The sequence below is a fragment of the Myotis lucifugus genome, unplaced genomic scaffold (genome assembly GCF_000147115.1).
Source record: "Myotis lucifugus unplaced genomic scaffold, Myoluc2.0 scaffold_241, whole genome shotgun sequence".
NCBI lineage: Eukaryota > Metazoa > Chordata > Mammalia > Chiroptera > Vespertilionidae > Myotis > Myotis lucifugus.
In genome coordinates, this window is record NW_005871289.1 from 1,043,321 (window position 1) to 1,060,055 (window position 16,735).

A 16,735-nucleotide genomic window follows, 5' to 3' on the forward strand; every position below is an offset into this window, starting at 1 on the left:
TATCACATAAATGGATGGAACTGGAGAGCATTATGCTAAGCGAAATAAGCCAGTCAGAGAAAGATAAATATCACATGATCTCACTCATTTGTGGAATATAATGAACAACATATACTGATGAACAAAAACAGATCCAGAGATAGAGAAGCATCGATTAGACCGTCAAACCTCAGAGGGAAGGTAGGGGAGGGTAGGGGTAAGGGGGAGAGACCAACCAAAGGACTTGAATGTATGCATATAAGCCTAACCAATGGACACAGACACCAAGGGGGTGAGGGCATGAGTGTGGGGGTAGGGTGCAAGGGGGGATAAGGACACATATGTAATACCTTAATCAATAAAGAAAAAAAAATTATATATATATAAGCAACCCGAAAAGAAGTATTCCTTGTATGTTATATTTTCAATATTTATTCTGTTGTCCAATATGGTAGCCACTTAGTATGTATGCCTATTTAAATTTAAATTAAACTAAAATTTAAAATCCAATTGTTTAGTTGCCCATCTCATTTAATGTGCTCAATAAGTACACAGGGTTAGTGGCTATCATACTACAAAATACAGAAATTTCTATCACGCAGAGAGTTCTACTAGATAGAATGCTATGATGTAGACGAATAATTTTATAATTATAGGTAATTATAAAAGTTCTTCCCATAAAACTGCAAACATTTCTCCCTGCACTTGACACATTCTTTCCAAACTTCCTATGTTAATGATGACAATTACTTTTTTAAAAAAGGTAACAACTAAAAGGATAGTGTTTACTATGTGTGGGGAACAATACGATATGCTTTGATTCAATATCTCATTTCATCCTCATAAACCCTATGAGGTAGAAACAAGTTCACAATCCCTTATCTGAAAGATGTATTTCAGAATTCAGAGGTTTTCAGGTTTTATAAAGTTAATACTGTACATAAACCATAAGCTACATAACATCCTCAGTAGGGTCTAGGAAAGCACTTAGCAACGCAGTGGAAAGAATGAGTATTAACACTAAAGTGAAGACAAACATAACTGCATATCACTTAGGTCCTGGTTCGGCCATCATATCAGTTCAGAACAGATAGTCCCATCCTCCAATGTGGTAATTTGCAACTACATTGCAATTTTAGAATGACAGATCTGTGCATTTTTACCTATTTTTCATCACAGAACTACTAAAATGACTCCATCTCCCTGAATTTCAAGAAATTACTTCTAAGATTGAACAACTGTTTTTCCCCTTGGTAATTAATTATGTACACTGTATCCTTAAATAAAGGTCCCATTTATTTTCTTTACATGAGAGAACTGATAGAGATATTTAAGTACAAATTCAAAACTATATTTCGTCACATTTACCAAATGACACATTTTTTTTCAATGCAGGCCATTAATTCAGTTGACTCTAGCAACTTAAACATTTCCTTATTCCATTTCTGAAAGGAAAAAAAAGTATAACCAACTTTCAGTTACACAGCACTTTTATGTTCTCAATCAACTTTTACATACATTTTCTCACTGTCAGGAAAGATTGTGACCAATTTAGTATTATAATTTGAAAATCTTCCTCAATCGTGTTATATTTATAAACCAGTGTATATCTTAAAATATTATAAATAGATGCCTCTCACAGAAAGTAAAAGGATAAATTTATCCACATATTTTAGTGTAATGTAAATATCAGGAATTAAAATAAAATATTTAATAGTGACATAATATAAATATAAGATAAACACTTAAATATTCAATAATAATGTGGCCATATTTATATCTAAAATTATGAAATATTGCAAATATAAGCAACCAATATGGAGTATATTGAGCACATCATTTCTAAGAAAAATTATGTTTTCTCTTGGTTACTGATATGGCCTTGCTTAAAGATTTGATGATTAGGAATAAGACATTGAAAAAAATGCTATGATAATATGAAAATAACAACTTAATCCAATACTTCTTATAAAATTAGACCTCATTTCTAATAACAGTAATTAAGTGAACAATTATTTCACTTTCACATTATTACTTCATTATTGCATACTAGTCAAACATAAACTAGTAAAAGTTCATTTGTTCACTAATTTTATACATCAAAATAAAAGTTTTATTGATTAAAATGTAGCTTAGCATAATTTGTCAAGAGCACTGACTCTGGAGTTAGACTTCATGGATTGAATCCAGGTCTTGCCAATTTGTATCTCAATTTTCTCATCCATTAAAGGGAAATAACAGAATTTACCTCATAGGGTTATATAAGGATTAAGTGATATGGTATATGGAAATACTCAGGTATATGGTACACATTATGTTTTATACAAGCATTCACTATTATCAATAGAATTGTTAAAGCATCTTTGAAATTATAATGTATTAATGTTAGCACTTTTTACCTTTAATAATTTTTCTTTGCTCCAATTTTCTGAAAAACTTAAATGTACTATGTAAACTCAATAACTGAAGGGACTTTGTGTCAGTTTAGTAACTTTCTACTACTAACTCATATATTTAAATTTTTCTATTGACTGATTTTAGAGGGAGAGGAAGGGAGAGAGAGAAACATTAATTTGTTGTTCCACTTATTTATGCATTCATTGATTGCTTCATGTATGTGCCCTGACCAGAGACTGAATTAGCAACTTGGGAGTATGGGGACAACACCTCAACCAATTGAGTTACCCGGCCAGGGCTATTAACTCATATATTTAAATATTAAATCTCTTTAAAGTTAGACTGAGGTAAGGGTAGAACTGGGAATATATTCTTACACAACTCGTAACTTCAAAATGCTAAAAGGCCAAATTATACCATTTCACATATACAATTATGCACTAGTCTAGTGCACAATAAATAAATGGTTGTTGCTAATTATCCCAAAAATTCCCAAGAGAAGAAGCAAATCTTACTGAGAAAATTATTAGTTCAGTTTTGGACATACCAAGGTTGAGGTGCTCATGGGCATTCCAGGAAGCAATCAGAATTAGACCTAAAGTTAGCAAGCTTACCCTCAGAAGTTCATCACTTCCTCCTGTGTACTGCTATGGAATTTATCACATCCTACCTCATGACAATTATGTCTCCATAACCCTCCTCTACTGTCAGACTACCTTAAAGGCACTTAGGTCCTGCCATGTATGGGCTCAATAGTGTTGATTTTTTTTAAATGCAGAATTTTCAGAACCGTACAATTAAAAGACTAAATTTTATCGTATATAAATAAAGGTCTGATTTTTAAAAATTATTTTTCATCTGTGGATTTTAAATAAGGCTGAAATTTTCATTTGGCAGAATTCTTACAAAATACAGGTAACATGTAAACAAAATCTTTTTTTTTTTTAATTTCATCACATGAAAATTACTAAATGTTACCAAGCAGTGAAACTCTGGCATCATTACTGGGTCTATAAGCCTGAAAAAGAGTAAGACAAGTCCAGAAGCATATAAATAAGGAAGAGTGAATCCAATGAAGACTTCTTGAAGGGCATTTAAATTAAAATTCTTACGAAGTTTGTTAAAATAACTGCAATGTGAATTGAAAAGATTTCACTTTTTAATTTAAAGGTTACTTGAGTTCAGTAACTTAAAATGAAAGGCCTCTGGACCCTGCCAGCACACGTTATTAAAAAAGCGGTGATAAGTAGCATCTAGCAAATGTGCACAGTTGTAAGTTGCTGCCATCCCCAACCCACTAGCGTTAGTTTGACTGCTAATCCTTTCACTTAAAATTTGTCAAAGCACTTCCTAAAGAATGCTTCACTGGCAGTATTTACCACCTACACTTTAAATATGGTCAATTCTATCAAGGCTCCAACAGCAGAACAGACTGGCTGCCAGTTCTATATTTAATAGCAAATCATGACAATTTCATTTGTGCTTGACAACTAGATACCTGAAACCATTCCCTGGAAATGTCACTATAATATTGTTACTTATTTGGAGGGGTAGGACCCAAGAGAAAAACAGGTCATTAGTGGTGAATGGGTGAAGAAGACAGTAGCATTAGGGATGGAAAAATAGCAATACAACACAAACATACTTAAGAGAACTGTGAAACTGCAGCATTCACGGAATGAAATTCCTACAACACAAAATAAACACAGAGATGTAAGCCTACACTTTCTCATTTGAAATCACATAAGCAAAGATCAAATGTATACTGATTCTAAGTTAAATAACAAAAGCCTGAAAACTTTATACCAATAGAAAATATTGTTAAATTAAAAAATATTCCCCCAATTTTGGCCCTACTTTTTTTGCTCTATGAAGCAATTCATAAGGGGAAAAAAATAACTTCAGACTATAAATGATGAATGTAACTATTAGGAGTAGCCTCTCTATGAGGTCTGAAATAGAAGGAAAATGTATATTTCTTCCAAAGCTGTAGCCAACAATAACTTTTGCATTCTGAATCCAGCTTAAGCACATTAGTAGGGAAGATGTTTGCAAAAGTATTTAATAAGAAAGTGCTGAATTTAGCTTTTATTTTATTTTTTTCTCAGTTTTCTTAAGTGGCCTGCAGTCTATCAAATGCATTAAGCAGAACCTCTCCTAAGCATAAATGATAAAAAGGAAAAAAAGCTTTATTATTATAGAGACCTGTTTCTATAGATAAAGGGTCATCAAACTTTTTCTGTAAAGGGCCAGATAGTAAATACTTTCAGCTTTACTGGCCATGTGGTCTCTATCACAAATACTCAACTCTGCCATGAAGCATGAAGGCAGAGATATATAATAGATAAATGAGTAAAACCTTATTTTCAAAAACAGGCAGCCAGTCTATGAGCACATGGCCATAGTTTGTTGATCACTGCTGTAGAGCATATTAATTATGTACCAACAAATATATTGCTTTAATAAATAACACCAAATTTAACACATGATGTCTGAAATTTGCTTTAAACTGTTGCATTAAAAACAAGTGGAAAGTAGGGAAAAAGGTTAAATAAGACTGGCAAAACACAGTTATTGTTAAAGCCAGATGATGGATGCATTGGGTTCATTATACTCTTCTCTATAATATATACTAGTGGCCTGGTGCACGAATTCATGCACAATGAAAGGAAATTAACACTTGGAGTGCGGGAAACGAGTTAAGTCGGCTCGCGTGAATTGCGCGTACTCCGCGGGAGCCGTCTTTAACTCGGTTCATATAGATTTGCGGTGGAGTGCGGGAAACGTGTAAACTCGGGCCGATTGTAACTGCGTATTACCAAATATTTGTTTGTAATCCACCCTTTTGGTGGATGGAACAAAACCAAAAGACAGAGCCATCTTATATTTTGTCGGGAAATTCACCCGCACTCCAAGTGTTAATTGGAAGGAATAGTTTAATATCGCTATTCGCACTTTCTCTATAATAGAAGTGTCATCCAAATTCACAATCGACAATGACAGATCGAAACACATGTGTGCAATTGGCACCAGCGAGAGCTTTATATGTATCATGCATACGTGAGTCAACTTAGCCTTTTATATATGTAGAATAAACTTGCTTAATTAGACCTGCTTTCTGATTTAGCTAAACTTTTTCCAGCCCAGTAAAGCACACCAACTTCCCTTTCAGGTAACTGTCAGCAACACAGCAGTAAATATCAACATGAAGCAGATTATTATTGTAGATCACTCAGGGAGAAAAAAGGGTAAAATATTTAACTGCCGCAGTGTTTTACTATATTCTGCACAGTGAGAAAACCTGAAGTCATTTTCAAGGTCCACCATTTCTTACTTCTTTTCAGTCGGGTCAAGTATCTACGCTTTCTAAATCTCCGTTTTCCAGCTAATGAAAAGAAAATAGGATTCCACTGAGTCTCCTATCTACCTACTCCAGGACTTCTGTGAGGATCAAATGAGATGAGGCACGGGAAAACATTTCACAGATATTTGGTTACAGTGTGAAATGTTTGCACCTGTCTATAAAGCAAGTCATGTTCCTGGACTGAAGAAACTACAAGGAGGCTAGTTGTTACTAGGGAGAGGAAGCCGGGCATTGCTATGTGATGTCATTACCCGGATGGACACTTAGCATATTAGCTTTTAATATATGTAGATTATATATAATATGTTTTAAAACACAAAGTAAATCGGTGGACTGGCTCTCTACAGGAAAATAAATTTTCGCACTTTACTATAAACCTTCTAAAACACATTTGACGTTTTTAAACATAATTAACATAATACAACATAAAAGATTCTGTTTTGTTTTGTTTTGTTAATCCTCACCCAAGTATATTTTTCCATTGATTTTTTATGGAGAGTATAAGAGAGAGGGAAAGACAGAGAGAAACATCGATGTAAGAGAAACACATTGATTGGTTGCCTCCTGCACAAGCCCTGACCAGGATCTGGGCCAGGGAGGAGCCTGCAACCAAAGTACATACCATTGGCCGGAATCGAACCTGGGACCCTTTCGTCCTCAGGCTGACGCTCTATCCACTGAGCAAAACCGGCTAGGGTAACATAAAAGATTCTTAACATAAAGCTACTAAACCGTAATGAAAAAACTTAAACTAATAAACTATATATACTAAAAGTGTATAAAGCGTAAACCCTTAACATTTTCCATAATTTAAAACAGAAGGCCCTGGCCAGGTAGCTCAGTTGGCTAGAGCACTGTCCTGATATTCCAAGGTTACGTGTTCAACCTCTGGTCAGGGCACATATAAGAATCATACAATGAATGCATAAATAAATGGAACAACAAATCAATGTTTCTCTCTTTCTCTCTCTCTTTCTTCTTCTCTCTAAAATCAATAAATTAGAAAAAAAACCTGACTCACCTCATACAACTCCTAAATTAGTACATTTATTTTATTCTCATCTCATCCAATCTCTGGTTTTTGAATATAATTACTAGAGGCCCAATGCACAAAATTCGTGCAAGGGCTCGGCCCCCACAGCCCTGGCTTCGTCCAGAAGGTTGTCCGGAAGGACATCCGGAAAGTTGTCTGGCTGTCCGGTCTAATTAGCATATTATACTTTTATCATTATAGATTTTAGGGCATACATATATTATTTATGTTAACATATAATAGGTTTAATTTTCAAATGAACTAAATAATTTTTTCTCAGTTTTAAACTCTAGGCAATAAATATTAATAGATACAACCCACATAAACAGACGCTGATCAAGGTCTCCAATAATAGAGTGTAAAGGAAGCCTGAGACCAAAAAGTTTAATAACCTGTGACCTAAATGTCTTCAATGTGGTTTAAGGTATGTTCACCGAAAAAGTATTAGATATATGCTCAAACGCATTTTTTCTTGGGACAATAAATACCCCACAGTGGAGTCCATCCATTATGAAGGCTATCAATACACACCCACAGGAGGAAGACACTTAGACCTTCAAAAGAAACATTCTTTTAAAATTGCTGGAAATGTCAGGAATAATGCATCCATGTCAGGAAAAGAAGAGTTCTAATGTGTTGTCCCTCATGCAGATAACTGTCTCCTGAACCAATAATAAAGAAAAACTAGTATGTGCCAACTGACATTTCCAATAAATATGCTATTAAATCAAGATATGCAGTCTCACTCAATGCAGGAAGCCAGAAATGAAGCGGAGAAGAGCCTTAGGCAAGAAATCTTAATGACTGTGCAACTTTTCAAAAACTGAGTGTGTTTTTTAAATATTCTAATTTTTTCCTCAATCTTCCGAAATACAGTGATTTCAAATATTATCAAAACTAAAAAGTAAATTACATTAGGCAAATAGAATTATTGTGACATTTGAGAATAATTGAGAACTCTGAAAACACTGCAACTATGCTAGGATATAATCTATATCAAAATTTTCTAAATCTAAAATGGGAATAAACAATTTATAACAGATAATTAGAGCAAAAAGATTTACATAAATGTTCATTCTTTTATAAATATAAACCAATACTTATTTTCCTAATACAGTACAATTGTAGCATTCTTAACTAATGCTGCCCCTTTTGTCTGCATATTGTTATTGAAAATGTTATCAGACAATTTCATTTTTACTTAAGTACAAGTTTCCCAGTTAAGTTTTATAAATGTTGTTATTTCTATTGTCTTTTATCAACATGAATAACTTAACATAGTAATAAGTAAGATGCAGAGACATACTTACATCATACTCTGCAATTCTGAGGCAAAGCTTGCAGACTTTCCTGTACTTCTTCCACTACTTGAAGTGGCAGTAGACATTGGGCTGGCTGCAGTATTATTCATCTAAATAGAAAAGAGAAATAACACAAAATGTATTGAATTATAAATAAATGCAAGGAAAACAAAAGCAATTATAAATTATATCAAAAAGTATAGAAAATTTTAAATTTCTGATTTTTTGTGTGTAAATCTGATTTTTTTATACTTAATGTTCTTTATTAAAATGAAATAGTAAGCCCAGCTGGTGTAGCTCCATGGTTGAGCATCAACCCATGAACCAGGAGGTCACAGTTTAATTCTCGGTCAGGGTACATGCCTGGGTTGTGGGCTTGATCCCCAGTAGGGGGCATGCAGGGGACAGCCCATCAATGATTCTCTCTCATTGATGTTTCTATCTCTCTCTATCCCTCTCCCTTTCTCTCTCTATAGTCAATAAAAGTGTATTTTTTTAAAAAGGAATAGTCAGGTGGGAAAAAACTGCTTAGTCATGTACGATATAAAGAATTACTCCCTTGAGTGATAAAACATTTCAGTACATATTTTATAAGTAATGGAAGAAAAATAGTCATTAAAATATTTTAATAGAGCTCAGTGGTTTTCAAAATGTGTTCCAGGGAGCCCTAAGACTCACTGGCACTATTTCAGGGAGTTCCCAGTGGCCCCCAAGCATATATCTCATCAGTTCCATCCAGAACACCAGAACAACTCAACATATAAATAGAGTTCCAAGTGAGATTTCATTTAAAGAATAAAATTGTACAACTGTAAGATACAAAATTAGAAAATCCCAGCACAATCTAATCCCTATATGAACCAAAGCCTTAATACAAATAATATAAAGTCAATCAGTAGATCAGAAGAAAGCATTGTGATACTTTATAATCTTACTAGAGTCCCAGCGCACGAATTCATGCACAGGTGGAATCCCTCAGCCTGGCCAGCGATCGGGGCTGATCGGGGCCAATCGGGGCCAGTTGGCCAGGGGGAGGGACCACAGGAGGTTGGCCAGCCAAGGGAGGTTGGCTATTGGAGTGCACTGACCACCAGGGAGCAGCTCCTGCATTGAACATCTGTCCCCTTGTGGTCAGTGCACATCATAGCGGCTGGTCAACCGGTCGTTCGGTCACTTAGACTTGAGACCCGATGCAAGAATTCATGCACGAGTAGGGTCCCTAGGACTGTCCAGAGATTGGGGCCGATCGGGGCCATCTTGCCCAGTCCTGATCGGGCTGATTGGGGCCAGCTGGCCAGGTGGAGGGACCACAGGAGGTTGGCTGGCCATGGGAGGTTGACTGTGGGAGCGCACTGACCACCAGGGGGCAGCTCCTGCATTGAGCATCTGCCCCCTGGTGGTCAGTGTGTGTCATAGTGACTGGTCATTTGGTCGTTCGGTCACTTAGGCTTTTACACACACACACACACACACACACACACACACACATATATATATATATATATACACACACTAGAGGCCTGATGCACAAAGATTCGTGCAAGAATGGGCCTTTCTTCCCCTGGTTGCTGGCACCGCTTTCACTCCGGCTGGAGCCGCCTTTCTGCCTTCACTCTGACCCGGAGCCACCTTTTCGCCTTCTCACGCTGCCCAGAGGCCCTGAGCGGCTGGGGCGGTGTGGAACGCCTGCGTCAATGCAAGCATCCCGCCCCCGGCCGCTCAGCGCCTGCGTATGCAAATTAACCCGCTATCTTTGTTGGGTTGATTTGCATACTCACTCCTGATTGGCTGGTGGGCGTCGTGAAGGTACGGTCCATTTGCATCTTTCTCTTTTATTAGTGTAGATCGATATATAGAGATGGTAGTAACTCATCAATTTTAAATTGTGTGACTTTTTTCCCAATAAAATTAAGCTGACACTAATGGGAAACTAGATGCTAATCCTAATATATCCCATTTTATTTAATAACTGTCCCATGAATAAGGATTAATAAAATAATATTAAAATAATGCAAGTAGATAAAAACCTTATTACACAGTAAGTGCTCAATAAATGTTAGCTATTAATTCATGGTCATATAAACCTTGCAATACTATAACTTTCTTTAAAATAAAAATACTTGCCAAACCGGTTTGGCTCAGTGGATAGAGCGTCGGCCTGCGGACTGAAAGGTCCCAGGTTCGATTCCGGTCAAGGGCATGTACCTTGGTTGCGGGCACATCCCCAGTAGGAGGTGTGCAGGAGGCGGCTGATCGATGTTTCTCTCTCATCGATGTTTCTAACTCTCTATCCCTCTCCCTTCCTCTCTGTAAAAAATCAATAAAAAATATATTTAAAAAAAATAAATAAATAAAATAAAATAAAATAAAAATACTTTGCAAATTCTAAAGAAGAATTACATTTAGAACAAATGATAAAATAAAGCAGTGCTAAGAACTTTAATTATAGTAAACTAATTAGGAAGAGTCCAGAGTCAGACTGCCCAGGTTTGAATCCCATCTTTGCTACTTGGCTATACTTTAGGCAAGTTACTTAACTTCCCTGTGCTTCAGTTTCCTCATCTGTAAAAAGGGAATAATAATTTCACCCTCTTAGTGTTGTTGTGAGGCTTAAATGAACTAATATGTTTACAGTTCTAAGCACACAATGTTTGCTTTGTTATAAATAGAAAGATCTTAAGAAGTCTCTTTCTTGATTTGCTAACAGCTTTTTTATGACAAATTTAGATTACTCTCATTTCATAATCACAAAAATTTAAGAAACTTGAATATTTTCACTGAAAGACCTTAATGCAATTCAACAAATAATAAGTAATTTCCTTATAAGTTCTGTTTTCACTACAGACATCACTACTGTTACCGGTCACCCTATCTCAAAAATCTGTCATTTATCTTTGACTCCTTCTCCAGCACCCTATAATCTATTGAAAGCTAAATAAAGTCTACTTTATGTTCTTAGAGGTCAAATAAATTCTACTTTATGTTCTTACATTCTCCTTCTCTTTTTCTACCTTATGGCCCTTTATAAGCTCTATTTATAGCTTCTCTCTTTCCATCTCAATTCATTCTCCACATTGCTGCCAAATTTATCTCCTGATACATTCTCTAATATGACCACTTCTATGGGTAATGTTGGCTAAAATTGATAAAGGAAACCTGAACCAGGGCCATTCACCAAGAGCTGGGATGGAAGGCGGCTGGGGGAAAAAAACCTACTACCAACCACTGCCTACATAGGCCATATATAAAGCTTTTGAGAAGGCAACGGGACAGGGATCTACAACAAGAGCACACTAGCTGAGTGGCTAGATGGGAAATATCTGAAATAACCTTCTGTGGCAGAACCAGCTATCTGCCAACATAAGCCCTGGCCTAGTCCAAGGGCCGTAAGGGCCAGGCCAAAACCACCAGACAGAGAATGCAAGAGCAGAGAAAGAGAAGGAAAAAAGTTTCACTTAAATTGAGCCTGAAAACCAAAATTCTAAAACAAATAAAGAAGCTAATGCTATGAAACACCATCATTATTTTTTTTAAGTCTAAATTTGCTTTATTTTTTTTCAAAAAGCCTTTTGGAATAAGTAATTTTCTACAAATAATATGGGAACTCAGCTTTAAATAAAAAATCACATCACCAATCCAAGATTGGGAAAATAGACAAGAAACCAAGAACTTCCAGGAACAGTCCTGAACAATCAAGACAAAGTGCTAACAAAGAAACCTGGCTTCCTCAAAGACCTTAGAAAATGTTTCCCTTATTGTCCCAACAGAAGACTGACAGAGAGGTATGATATCCTAGAGAAAAAGTTAAACTCAAAGATTGTGTATTAACGCCAGGCTCCAAAAACAGTTATGACTTAGTTCACTCATGTTGGATTTGAAGACATGCCATTCTGTGGGATTTTCCTGTGGCCAAATGTCCTGAGACATTGTTGAAGGAATCTGCCCTTTTTTCATTTTACAAATCCAGTCACCCTGCTTTAACACTTTCTAAAGGGGAGACATTTCAGAAAGTAAATTCATATTAAAACCACAGCTTTCTTCAGTTGTCCTCCTACTGCAAATGTTTCACATCAAGAGTATTTATTGGTAAGAGGTAAAAGGTCCCAATCCTAGTTTATTATAACCACGATCATCCTTTCACAGTCAAGTTATTTAACTTTTAAATCAAACAGGTGAATAAGATTTTTCTTGACATGATGAGTTGATAGCTCATTAGAATCTTTAAAATAATTATTTCCCATACCCATTTTGTTTGATGATTTAGATAATTAACTTCTTTCGACATTAACTTCTTTACACATCAAAGTCCTATCATTCCAGTGCTTTATTTCCTTTCTCCCAGACATTTAAAAAAAAAATGTCGGTTAAAAGCAGAAGCACTCAAGTCAATTTTCTCTAATAAATACAGTTAACATGGAACTGAAAACCTACTGTAATCTTCTCAATGGGTTAATGTCCTACAGTTGTTTTAGCTTTCCATTGAAATGCAGCTGTTTGCCATATTTTACAAAATGAATTCAGATGTGCAGATGGAGACCTAGATTATTTCAACATGCCACAGTTTAAATGTGAACCCAAGGAATAAGTTCATCTCTGATTAATACTTATATTTAAACCTGAACACTAAGCCAATAGCTGATACTATGTTACACCTGTAAAATCCTGTTCCAGAATAGAAAATTTGACATCTTTTAATTTAACATAATGAGATTTAAGGATATACTCCTTTCCTCAGAAAATACTCCAACAACAACAAAAATTAACTACAGTAAATCACAAATGTAAATTTTAAAAAAAGGAATGGGCATGTTCTCTTTATAGCTCGTATTTTTGATGATTAAATGACCAAAAAAGAAATACCATGAAACATCTTTAGCTTAAAATAACTCAAAGAATTGGAAATATATTACTAGTTTCAGCACTCTCAAAACATCAAAATCTGAATTGTGAAATCATCACTCTACCCATTCATTAAAAGACAGTAGAAACTTTTTATCATTTCTACTATCTCATGCTGAGGAAAATTAATTTAGCAGGCCTATATACTGATTCTGAGCACCCGTGTCTCAATTCCAATCATTCATAACTTGAGCATTTCACATAATATAAATAGAAAACTGTTATACTCAGAACATTTTCATTTTCATAAAACTCCAAAGGCAGGAAGCAATTATGGTTAGGCCAACATTATTATATACTGCATTTTAGTTTTGTAAAAAAAAAAAATTCAAGTTACATTATGATCTTAATTTCTCCTGTTGTAAAAAAAATACCAAATGACCACTCAATCACTGAGAATTCAAAGAAAATAAATTAAAATGTACAAATTTTAAAACTTCTATACCTAGTATTTGGGATAACAATATGGTAATCTAATATATTTATATATGACCCATTTCAAGTGAACTTGGAAGGTATAAAACTCAAATGTCCATTCAATTATCTGCTAAAAGAGAAGTAACATGAATAATCCAAAGAACAGATGATTCACATATAATTTATAACTTTTTTGAAAATAATCGCAATTTTTATGAAACAGCTTCTAATTGCATTTTCATAACTAAAACATCATCTGTATTCACCTACCATACAAAAAAAAATGAGCTCAGATCCTGAAATAAGATGTATCTATCATAGCACTTCTTATACTGCTTAAAAACAGGAACATTGTAATTTCGATAACTAATAAACTGCCTGACATAGCTGATGTTCAATAAATGGTAGGTAAATTAAAAAAATGACTGAAAGATATAACAAAGAATACAAAGATAAGAAAAACACACCCCCGCCATTTAGTAGCTTACAACCTACTGAAGTTAACAGATATACCCAATGCAATGAGCTTAGAGATACTGTAATGCACAAGATACTATGAGAGAACAGGAGGAACATCAGAACCAGTCAATTATTATGGGATAATTGTACTGAAATTTAACACTTCCTATAATCTGAAAATAAACCAAACTTAACTGTACTTAAAAAAAACAACACAGAGATAAGTGAATAGCAAATCCAAACTACCCATATCTCAGAAGTGAAAGTACTTTCAAAATTGTGATGCACCATAAACAGCAATATATGATCTAAGGAAATATTCTGCCTTACCACTCATTAATTATTTTTCTTAAAATCTAATGGAACAGGAATAAGTCTTCCCAATCCAAATCAGTCTGATTCTAATTAATATGTGTAAGAAGCTATAAATATTCATAAGAAACACCTAATGATCAAAATGACAAGTTATTAGGAGTAATATAAGTAAAGAACCACAATTTGAAAACAATTATCAAAGACTTCATATTCAGAGACAGAAAAACCCTTCTCTGTAATATCTGATACTACCACCACACCTGTTTCCATGTCCAGCAGTTCTATAAGAACACGACTAGTCTTCAGTCACACAAGGTCAAAAACTCCTAGACATTTAAATTGTTCAGCTCCTTCCCTGCCTACAACCAGGAACTCTGGTCCTGACATTTTTTCTTATAAAAAAGCAACTCTAAATCAATCCCTTCCTTTTCAATTTTACCTTAATGCCTTTACTGCATTATCTTTTAAACCTCCCATCTTTCTAATTCTGCAAAATATCTCCAGAGCACTCATTCTAAATATGTTCCTCCTCTACTCAGAAGCCTCCAATGGCTCCCCTTTGCCTGGAAAACAAAACTTGTCACTGGACCTCTCCAGCTTCCTTTTCTATAGCAGTCAAACCAAACATTCGATATCTCCCAAACCATCCCAGGTTCTTTTGAATCTTTATTGTTTTTCCTGCTTGCAATACCTTGTTACCTCTCCACCTATCCAAGTCCTAGTGGTCTAGAAAAGCCTGACCTAAACTCATTATCACCAAGAAGCCTTCCCAGTGACACAACCATCAAGAATTATTTCTCCGACATCTAATTGTTTCAGCTTAGTAATTCTTTTGGTTTAACATTAAATATTTTAGTACATACTAATTATTTTAATTTATTAATAAACCTCTGCCCCATAATCTCTCCAACTACTGGCAGGTGACTATACCTCCTACTTCATAGAGAAGTAAAAAGCCTTTATTTAGTAACTTCCTCCATTCTCCTCTAATAAAGCTAATACATCCTTTCTTGATTCCCTCCTCTTACAATAAAGGCACCCTCTCATTTAAAGCCAGTGTATCACCTGTGCTTTGGTTTATTCATTTATAATTATTTACTGGGTACCTACTACAGGCCAAACACTGTTAAAAGAGCTAGGGCTAGTGTAGTGATTACGCTTGACAGAAGAGATACAACATAATGCAGGAGAAAAGCACATAAATATAACCTGAGGTAGTGACAAATGCTTTGAAAACTAATTAAACAAGTCGACTTCAACCAGAATATAAAATCTTAACAAAAACCAAGTGACTTGAAATGTTTTAGGTTTTAAAAAGTTAACTCCAGATGCTGTGAGGATATACTATAAGGAGGCACTAGTATAGGCAAGGTAATCAGATAGAAAGTTATTGAAATTATATAGACAAACAATAACAGTGGCTTGAATTAGTGAAACAAGTAAAGATGATGATAAGTGGTCAGATTTCTGGAATATATTTTGAAAGCAGAGCTGACTTACTGATGGATTAGACATGGGTGTGAGAGAAGAGCAGTCAAGGATGACTCTGAAGTTTGGGACCTGAGCAACTGGTTGATGGTGATACCATTTACTGAGATCAGGAAGATTGGAAAGGATAAAAAAAGAAATTGAGTTGGGGCCAAGTTAAGTTTGAGACAGCTATTAGATATTCAAGTGGAGATGAAATCCTACAGATGTTATAAGGCAGAAAACTGAAATAAAAGTCATGATCATAGGGTTTTTGTTAAGGAGAATAATTAATTTAGTAGAACCTGGTAATAAGGATCAACTAATCTCTCAAGTTCAGTTTCTCCACCTGTCAATAATTTCTGCCTGTCTCAGAGGGGTGTTATAAAGACAACAGAACCAACCAGCATGGCTCAAGGGTTGAACATAGACCTATGAACCAGGAGATCATGGTTTGCTTCCTGGTCAAGAGAACATGCCCTGGTTGCAGGCTTGATCTCCAGTGTGAGGCGTGCAGGAGGCAGCCAATCAATGATTCTCTCTCATCGTTGATGTTTCTATCTCTCTCTCTCCCTCTCCCTTCCTCTCTGAAATCAATAAAAAAATACATATATATTTTTGTTAAAAAAAAACAACAATGGCCACCACATAATGAGCACTCAAAAAATATATCTGAAATGAAAAGAATACCACCTGTAAACTATAAAGTTCCCAATAGACAAACAGACATATAAACTGTGTTTCTACATACACTAGTTGGCTTTATAGGCAATTTTTTTTAACCTACAAATAATAGGATCTTAGTGACAGACTGCTCAGAGAAGTTGTATTATATTTTCCTTTAGTCTCACATTAATGTAAGTTTCTATTCCATGTGCTTTCATATCCAGTACTCTTATGAAACTACTAGAAGTCCAGTGCACAAAATTCATGCACTCTGGGGTGGGGAGGTCCTTCAGCCTCACCTGTGCCCTCTTGCAGTCCAGAAGCCCTAGGGCAGTGATGGCGAACCTTTTGAGCTCGGCGCATCAGCATTTTGCAAAACCCTAACTTAACACTGGTGCCGTGTCACATATAGAAATTTTTTGATATTTGCAACCATAG

At 35.3% G+C, this 16,735-nt stretch overlaps 2 protein-coding genes across 3 annotated transcripts in view; one reads left to right on the forward strand and one right to left on the reverse strand.

The window, feature by feature from the left end:
• The window catches only part of SUPT3H (SPT3 homolog, SAGA and STAGA complex component), a 408,078-nt gene extending 399,894 nt beyond the window's left edge, over nt 1-8,184 (reverse strand). Inside the window, exon 1 of the mRNA XM_023762291.1 lies at nt 8,084-8,184. Coding sequence (XP_023618059.1) covers nt 8,084-8,184 — 101 coding nt within the window. The remainder of the gene's footprint in view (nt 1-8,083) is intronic.
• The window catches only part of LOC102421408 (runt-related transcription factor 2-like), a 56,841-nt gene that overhangs the window by 37,773 nt on the left and 2,333 nt on the right, over nt 1-16,735 (forward strand). The gene's annotated exons all lie outside the window — the stretch shown is intronic.